The 8,767-nt window shown below is 34.8% G+C and overlaps 2 protein-coding genes and 2 long non-coding RNA genes across 6 annotated transcripts; 2 read left to right on the forward strand and 2 right to left on the reverse strand.

Annotated features, from left to right (window-relative positions):
- Positions 1–829: 829 nt before the first annotated feature.
- On the reverse strand, positions 830–2,826 carry LOC109339171 (protein NUCLEAR FUSION DEFECTIVE 6, chloroplastic/mitochondrial-like). Of its 3 annotated transcripts, none has more exons than XM_019576584.1 (3): positions 2,595–2,826; positions 2,248–2,369; positions 830–852 (listed from the first exon to the last, which is right to left on the reverse strand). In XM_019576584.1, the coding sequence occupies exons 1-3, from the start codon at positions 2,744–2,746 to the stop codon at positions 848–850; spliced, it is 279 nt and encodes a 92-aa protein (XP_019432129.1). In that variant the 5' UTR covers positions 2,747–2,826; the 3' UTR covers positions 830–847. The 3 variants fall into 3 exon arrangements, with proteins under 3 accessions (XP_019432129.1, XP_019432127.1, XP_019432128.1); XM_019576582.1 differs by lacking the exon at positions 830–852 and adding an exon at positions 958–1,010; XM_019576583.1 differs by lacking the exon at positions 830–852 and adding an exon at positions 1,226–1,362.
- A 511-nt stretch (positions 2,827–3,337) lies between these two features.
- LOC109339172 (nuclear cap-binding protein subunit 2-like) lies at positions 3,338–8,229 on the forward strand. The gene is made up of 8 exons (XM_019576585.1): positions 3,338–3,527; positions 3,612–3,835; positions 4,847–4,985; positions 5,068–5,101; positions 6,498–6,608; positions 7,450–7,503; positions 7,636–7,745; positions 7,988–8,229. The coding sequence occupies exons 1-8, from the start codon at positions 3,510–3,512 to the stop codon at positions 8,060–8,062; spliced, it is 765 nt and encodes a 254-aa protein (XP_019432130.1). The 5' UTR covers positions 3,338–3,509; the 3' UTR covers positions 8,063–8,229.
- On the reverse strand, positions 5,031–5,663 carry LOC109339174. The gene is made up of 2 exons (XR_002106632.1): positions 5,554–5,663; positions 5,031–5,343 (listed from the first exon to the last, which is right to left on the reverse strand). It is a non-coding gene; the product is annotated as an uncharacterized LOC109339174 (long non-coding RNA).
- Positions 5,225–6,116, forward strand: LOC109339173. Its single transcript, XR_002106631.1, has 2 exons — positions 5,225–5,335; positions 5,546–6,116. It is a non-coding gene; the product is annotated as an uncharacterized LOC109339173 (long non-coding RNA).
- Positions 8,230–8,767: the final 538 nt, after the last annotated feature.

Here is an 8,767-nt window from a genome sequence, read left to right on the forward strand (position 1 = left end):
TTTTCATAAATCAATTACATCAGTTCCCTGAATGTAATGTTCTTAAATTATCACCCAACTTCCAATTCCTTAGATAATTGGATGACTAACTAAAATTAAACTCAGATGTAAAGCAGTTCCTACATCATTGTCCATCCCTGGATCAATTATGTAGGAAGAAAGACAATTCAGATCCAGTGTCAAGTTTAACTTCCCAGTTAAACTTGAACCTTAAATCATGAATTCAGTATTTAATTGAAATCATGCAATAAATATGGAACAACTTTCCAAAATCAAATAACATTAAGATAAAATTGAATCCAGGAGTACAAAAGTTTAAGAAGATTATATTTCGATTCCCAACTACGAAGAACTAGCCACTCATTTTCGCTATTACAACGCCTAAATCATGAACTAATACAAAGAAAGTGTGTAATAGAATCGTTTCCACGATTTCTATCTTCCTCCTCTCTATTTTCATGCCAGATTTCTTTTCTAAAAATGAGTGAGTTCCTTTTTCCATTCTAAAACTGCTACTTCTACTTCCAACTTCTATGCTCTCGCCCAAGCTAAAGATTCTCGCTTGGGCGAGGATCCAAGAGATTCCCAGGCTTGAGCACCTCGCTTGGGCGAGGTGTCCTTCGCTTGAGCGAAGAACAACAGAAGCAATTGGTGAATTATCGCCCATTACCTCGCTTGAGCCAGGACCCCTCGCTTGGGCAGGGATCCTTCGCTTGAGCGAGAAACATCAGGTATTTTGGTGTTTTTTCTCTTATTTGTCGCTTGAGCGACTCTTTCCTCGCTTAGGCGAGACTTGCAATATTCAGAATCTTCACCCTTCTTCTTTTTCTCCTCTTTTCTTTATTTATTAACCTGAAACAACAAAAACACAATCAATTCCTAAACAGAGCAAGATTAACTAAGTTATCAGGAATTATACACAATTATAACATAAATGCATACTAAGTGCCCCACAAATCATGTACAATTTTACTACAATTTGGTACTTAACAACACATCATCATTGCAATCTGGTTGAACAAAAGAGATCAGAATATACACCTTAATTAGCAATCGACCCCATAATGTACGATACCTAAAATAGGTTACATCGATTATGGTTTCAATGACAGAATTTCAACAACAGTAACAAAAGACATGTCTAGCAACATTCTAAGTAATTAAACATCGAAGGTAGATGCAATAACTCTTCAAAAATTGTTGGTAGGTATCAATTGACATAAGAATGTATAACAATGTGATAGTGTGATACTCGCAATTCTTCATAATAAGGATTTTTATTTAAAGCCCTAAGTCATAAGAACGCTATGATCCATGTCAACCTATCTTTGCTTCTTGATCTTCAAATAGCCTTCTCTTGGCCTACAAACAAAATGAGTGTGCACAACTTCACTAAAAGATTTAGTTGTATGACTGGGAAAAGCAGAAGAATCAAGGGATAACTTATTCCATCATTCTTAGAATCTGAGTAAAAGCCTAATAATTATAGTTATGGAAACATACGGCCAAACATCAGATTGATGAAACACTTTCCTCCTATAAATATAGTGATACCTTATTACACATATTTTCAATGGTCAAATATCTCAAATCTATCTGGACTCTGTTAATGTTTAACCCAAGAATTCGAAAAGAACACTAACCGTAAAATTAAATTGAAGAAAGAACACAAGGAATCCTACAGATGTTTAACTACCTAATTGAAAAGTAAAATCCAATCATCCGGGAACTAAAACGAACACAGACTAGGTGGCCTAAAGAGCGGGATCATATAACAAAATATTCTTTATAGTCCCAATCTTTTATCAGCATAAATGGGTGGCCCGGTGCTCGAGGTAATCTTTTCTCAATGACATCGATGAAAATCAAGCCTCAATCCCATTAGGTGGAGTCAGCTACATGGATCGAATAACGTCATGATGCTCTAAACCTTTTCTCAACATAAATGTGAAATATAACTTATAAATCTCCTTCTCTTCAAGCATTCTCGGTGAAATGAAAGCTTGAATACCCCTTGTAAATAATCCAAGGAACATGACCGGTATAGGAAGTACTAAAGGTACTAAAGAAACAAGAACAACATCTACTAATTCATCAGCTAATGATATACTAAATAACATAGTGCAGAAAGAAATCCACATAAAAAATGCCACTACACCAAAAATCATTCCAAATTCACATAATCAAAATGAATCTCTTGTTATTAACAAATGACACATTGCAACGCGATCGCAGCAGAGATGATACCTTCAAGAAGCCATCCGTATCTTCCGCGAGAGACAGAGAGCATAGAAGTCACCAACGCACTAGCAGTAGCAGTATGATAAGGTAGCATTGATTCCACACAGAAACTCGATTCAACACGACGCCTTCTCATACAAAAAAATTCAAGCATCAAATTAATCACAACACATCTATTCAATTTCCAACACAAAAAATAGTAAAAATTGAACTAAAACTAAATTGACCACTAATATACATATAATTCAAGTAACAGTATATTCAACACTAATAAACAGATAATTCAAATGAGGTAGCATTAAATTCAACATTAACAGACATGTAATTCAATCTTCGTTTGTATTTTGAGTTACCTGGGCATGGATTGGGAGAGAGGTTTATTGGAAGCCATGCGAAATGGCGAATGAGCTGATTTAGCTTCCGAGCCAAGATGGAACGCGGCGCAGCGAGTGGAACATGATCGGATTACCGTTCTCACTGCGGCGGCACCGGCAACAGAGGCCATATCTTGTTATTATTATTATCGGAAATGTACGGAACAATAGGCAATGGATTAAACACTGTCACTGCTTTCAGGATCTAAAACCCTTAGTCATTGTTTGCTTTACAGTTATATATTGATGGGCGCGATAGTAAACTAATGGGCTTTTCTGAATATTTGGAGTTAGGCCCAAACTTCAAAACAGTAGTGATGTCCATTACAACTAACCAACAACAACTAAAGTTGGGTAGCAAGATGGATTAAATTATGATAATGCTCTATCATTAATCAATAAATCATTTTTATTAACGAAGTATTAATCGGCTGCAATGTTGCGGTAATTATTACAATCACATCATGTACAATTACAGTATAACATTCAATCATTATATATATCCACATTGAAACACAATGCAACTACATCATATTATATTTCAGTTATATTAGACCATATCAAATTTAAAAATATTTTTTAATCACAAAATAGTTTACACAACAACCGTTTGACAATTTGGTTTATTCCGGCCTTATGTAGGTCTTCACCTAAGTTATCCCACTCTTGTGAATAATAGACTCAAAATTTAAGCAAAGATTTTGTTCAATCTTGAAGTATTAATCGGGGAGAAAAAGTAATTAAGTGAAAGTTTAGTCCCGTCACCAGTGGATCACATTCAATAACGGGTCGAACTGACCCACCCAAGTCTCCGTGCCCTAAACTTGAAATTTGCGAGTGAGCTTTATTTTGGAACCAATTTCTTAACAGTGTCCGAGTTACAGAGCAACACACATGGCTTCGTTATTCAAGGTACATTAACACACATAAACAATCGCATTCTACAATTACGTATCTTTATTTTAATTTAATTTAATCTATTATTTGTTGATATAGGATCTATCGAAGCTTTCAGCATATAGAGATAGAAGATTCCCCGGAAATCAAGAGGAATTTGAATACGCGCTTCTGACATCAACTACTGTTTATGTTGGGAACATGTCGTTTTACACCACAGAGGAGCAAGTTTATGAGCTGTTTTCCCGAGCTGGAGAAATCAAGAAGATTATTATGGGTTTGGATAAGAACACAAAAACACCATGTGGTTTCTGTTTCATTTTGTATGTCTTGAATCTCAATTTAATATATTATATGTCTATTAATAATAGTAATAATAATCTTAGTGATTGATTTTCAGGAACCATGAACAGTAGCAGGTAAAAAAAGGTGGTTAGTGTAATTGGGTGAGGGGATCCAGTTGGTTGAATAGGAATGAGTGTGCATTTTTAGAGCCCTCAAAAAATTGATTATACAGAAATGTTTATGAACATGTGTTTTTGTGAGAATTTAAAGAATTCAAGCTTCTCCTAAAAGCTTATTTTCAGCTTTTTTAAGATAAACATTTCTGTAAAAGCCTGAGTAGTGATTTAAATTACGGTTACATTGTCTTACCGCAATTGCAGAAAACTGGTGGTTGCGATTCCGGGTGGAAACTTCCAAAATCACCATATTGTGACTGCAATTGCGGTTATGGAGTGCAATTTAAAACACTTAGACTGACCAAACAAGCATATGAGTGGGATAATTATTTTCTATTGAAAAAAGTGGCGTGTGTAATTGGGCTCTTAATTGTGGTAATTTGTTAGCGATTACAAATGTTACTCATTATCTGTTGATGATTTGATAGCAATTGCGAAAGTTATTCATTATCCATTAGATGATCCCATGCATGTTGAGGTTCCAGGTAGTTAGTATAATTGAGGATTCTAGTTGCTTGAATAGGAATGGATGCGCACTTCTAGGTCTAGGGTCCCTTTGTATGCCTTTTCTTTTAGTTTTTATATTAAAAAAGGCATTCCTGAGATTTATATACTCATTTCTGAAATTTATATACTTGTTTGTTTGGGCTTTCACTAAAAACGTTTAGATCAATAAAATGTTGAAATTCAACTTTTGGTTTTAGGATAAGCTAAAATTTTTAGCATCTCCTAAAAAGGTTTCTACCAAAATCATTTTGGAGAGTCATTTTTTTAATGCCTAAATAAATGGGCCCTTAATTGCATGATTCATTTGGCATTGTAAAAGTCATCATTGTTGATATATGATTCTATGTTTTTGTTTCATACCACCAGGTATTACTCGCGTGAAGATACCGAGGATGCTTGCAAATACATAAGTGGGACAATACTGGATGACCGCCCTATTCGTGTTGATTTTGACTGGGGATTCCAAGAAGGCAGACAATGGGGTCGTGGTCGTAGTGGTGGCCAGGTCAACTGTTGTTCCTCCCTTTACTTACTGTTGGTAAATTTGCTCTTGACTGGATATAAACTTGTTTTGTTAATTTGTGCAGGTTCGTGATGAATATCGTACAGATTATGATCCTGATATCCTTTTAATGGTTTATCATAATTTATCTGCAATTTTTGTTCTCGTATGAATTATATGTTTGATTTTCTTTGTTATGAAACAAATAAAATAGTATTATTTTAGTACAGTGTAGCTACACAGTTGTGGGCTTGTGGCAATTCTTAAGAGTGCAGTTTTGTGATGAATATTACACTAGTTATATCCTATTATAAGATTGGGTTAAGAATGTATGCAATAGAGAGAAAGTTGGGGTATCAACCTCTTAGCACAAATACTTGGAATTTTGGAGGACAATGATTTACAATTTTTATCATATTTTTTACTATTTTATACATGTATCCCTGAACGTATCGTATCCTATATTTTAGAAAAAATATATGTCGACATATCGGATACATATCATATTCGACACACATATTCATATCATATCGGACACACGTATTCGTATTCATGCTTCATAGGTACCGACTATTGTAGAAAAGACAGTGGAATCTTATCTTTATGTAGTTTGGGCATGTGTGGAGGAGGTAGAAATGTTAGGAAGGATAATAGATCAAATGGATGCTAATCCAATTATTAGAGGCAAAGAGGAAAACCAATATTAAAAAAGACATAACTATTGTTTCATCAATGGACATGATTTATGATAGAATATTATGGCGCCATCTGATCTATGTAGCTAACCTTACCTAGTGAGAATAAGGCTTAGATGTTGTTGTATAGCTCATTAACGATTAACGTTCAATAAATGTACATAGTCGACTTTTGCCTTAGTGAGTAGTGACAAATGTAAGGAGAGGCAACCATAAACCTTGTTGGCCCCTCCTTCCTCTGTATTTTTTCCCTCTTTTCATGTGGATGTGGTCAGTTAATTCCAAAATATTTCCTCTTTTTATGTTGCGCAGCTTACGCAATTTTTGTTTGGAATAGTTGAACAAGATCATTTATTTATAGGTTTATAGCCCATTAACAGGAGGATATCTCAGTGATTCTTTGTGATGAGGTAAACTATTATTATTCTAGAAAACAATAGAATAGCTGGTGATATATTATGAGATAGATCAGTAGAAGTGAGTCAAAGCAATGAATTCTGGACATGTTTTCCCCCTTCCCAGTTTGATGTTTTCTAGATCCATCCTTGTTAGCTCGCAATTATTATTTCTTTAAGGATATCCCTACATTTTCCAGAAAAAAGGAATATTACTACTGCTAAGATTTTAGTATATTCTTATTCATAGTGAATTATGAATACTCTCATACCTCCCGTTGATCTTGAACCAAAAATTTAACTGCTACATAATTCTTGAATATGCACTAGTTTTTATCTGTTTTGTTCTATCCTTTGATTGATTGGCTTATTGGAGCAACAAGGTATTGCACTAGTCCCCTTTTAGTTTCCTTAATTCTACATACGTAGAGGTGGATATGGAAAGTTGGTTCAGAAAGAGTTAGAAGTACAAAGGCAGCTTGTAGATTATGGTGCTGGTTCTTTGGACTCTTTTCCACAAGTTATTCCTAATTCCTGTAAGTTACTTCAAATTATTTTATACAAAGATCTACATCTGCTAAGAGGGTCTTTGGTTCAACATGTAACCTGTTTTGGAATCACTGTAAATTTGGTTCATATACATTTTCTCCTAGGTTTCAATATTAGGTGGTGATATACCCCTGCTTATTTTTAAGATGTTATTAATTTATTATAAGTAACACTGACTGGAAAGTGCACCAAGTCATGGACTAACGTTACCAACTTATTAATCCACAATTACACATGATGTTTACATTGCTAGTCAGGGCCAAACATCATGGCTATCTCTGAGTAATTATGCTGAACATGAGACAGCCTCCAATTGCTGTGCAGTATGAAGAAATGTCACAAAGTGATCTTCATCTGCTATTGAAAAGTTTCCTGTTCTCTGTGTGTGACCATGTCCAGAAGTTCAATTTGTACTTCTATAGAATTAATTTTAAGCTTGTTTTAGTATAATGTAAATACCATTGTGGATAACTAAGTTGGATCTGGAAATACCTATTGTGTGTTATGTGCATAAAAAATTGTAATGATTTTGCAAGTTTCTTTGCTCATCATATTCTGAATCTCATGGTAGTGGCTTCTTCTGCATTTCTCTGTTCGTCCTTCAATTTAATGTTGTATTTAGTTTTCAGACACCAAATATGAGTTAAATCTTAACACTGTATGACAGGCTAGAGCACCAACATGTGTTAGTCTCTTGGTGAACCAGCCTCCCATGTTTTTTTTTTATTTATTTATTATCCCTGTCTTACTTGCATGTGCATTTTTATCAATTTCTGTGAATTTTGTATTGCTCGAAGATTAAACTATTCGGAAAATTTTCTCCTGCAGATGGTAGACAAGGTGGAGGCAATGGCCATGGTGGTTCCTATCGGCGTGGTAGAGGTACTACCATCTCTAGACAATCTCTTTTGTCCACAATTTTTTTATTTTTCAGATGTGCATAGAAGGGTTCATGCTATACTGATTTGACTTTAGATTTACCATTACATTAATTTTGTCTCTTTGACATGATAGACTACCATAGGAAGAGACGCAGAGATGATGACCGCCGCCACACACAAGAGTTCTCAAAAAGAACATCGGATCATGATTCTCGGAGGAACTCTGACAATGAGTCTAGACCGGTACACTTTACTACTCTTGATGCTTCAGCCTTATTGATCAATTAGGTTACAGTGAATAAGTGATTCCAATTTCTATACCTATTAGACCACATGGTTTATGGGACTTGTTTCTTCAGTTGAAGGCGGAATGCAATTGCCATTATGGCTAGTTCAACATGCTATTTTAAAGTTACCATGTTTCCTCATACTCTTAGCCATTTAGTTCTGTCTCAATCAAATAACACTTCCTCTGATGTTGGCAGGAAAAAAATCCACGGTTTCGAGAGAGAGGTGACTCTGATGATGATGAGGATGATGATAGAAAACGGCGGGCTTAACCAGAATTTTATGCTTAATCTAAGTTGATTTGCATTGAACATCTTTGACTAACATGATTAAAAGTGGAAGATTGTACTTGTATATCATTGCAAATTGCAAAAAGCTTACTGTTCAGTTAACTTTGGCTTGAAATTATAAGTTGGTTCTGCTGCCTCTGGCTGTGCTATGTTATAGCTCTTTAGGTCTCCTTGCAATTGTTGTCTTGTGCTTTTTTTTTGTTGTTGCCATAAATGTTTCAGATTCTGCTTTCTTTTTGTTTGTATTTACCTCCTGAGGTAAATAACCCACGTTTTTTCTCTGAAGTAGTCAAATACCAAAGTTGATAGTCTTACTCCAAGTCTTGAAGGCCAACAACAACCCTTGGAGATTTATGCTTGGTCATTCTTAAATGTCCATTTTAACTTTTAAATGATTCAGAGAGTCCAATTTTTAATACAAGTACTTAGCATGAGCCGTGAGGGATATATGTAATGTATAAGTAGGTGCATGGTTAAATGTTCAAATCCTTATCCAGGTCAAATTACAAGAAATATTCTTGTGAAATTCTTACTTGTGTTGATGGCCTTTACTTAACCGAGTTGTGAACCTTAAGGATCTTTCTTTGACTGAATCAAATAAGTAATTTAATTGAGGTTTTTGCAACTTAGCTTGGGTGCCTCAAAATGACGTTGAAAAGATAGTTTTTCTTAAATATTAAACTAACC

This window comes from Lupinus angustifolius, unplaced genomic scaffold (genome assembly GCF_001865875.1).
Source record: "Lupinus angustifolius cultivar Tanjil unplaced genomic scaffold, LupAngTanjil_v1.0 Scaffold_60_101, whole genome shotgun sequence".
NCBI classification, from domain to species: Eukaryota; Viridiplantae; Streptophyta; class Magnoliopsida; order Fabales; family Fabaceae; genus Lupinus; species Lupinus angustifolius.

Bases quoted from the DNA above. Each gene is read 5' to 3' on its own strand.
- LOC109339171 (XM_019576582.1), bottom strand. From the start codon at position 2,746: ATGGCCTCTGTTGCCGGTGCCGCCGCAGTGAGAACGGTAATCCGATCA. The intron at 2,370-2,594 runs GTAACTCAAAAT...TTGTATGAGAAG, and splicing joins CTCTCCCAATCCATGCCCAG to GCGTCGTGTTGAATCGAGTT. The intron at 1,011-2,247 runs GTATCATCTCTG...TTGTTCAACCAG, and splicing joins ATACGGATGGCTTCTTGAAG to ATTGCAATGATGATGTGTTG.
- LOC109339172 (XM_019576585.1), top strand. The intron at 5,102-6,497 runs ATATCCTTTTAA...AATTCTACATAC, and splicing joins TCGTACAGATTATGATCCTG to GTAGAGGTGGATATGGAAAG. The intron at 7,746-7,987 runs GTACACTTTACT...TGATGTTGGCAG, and splicing joins CTGACAATGAGTCTAGACCG to GAAAAAAATCCACGGTTTCG.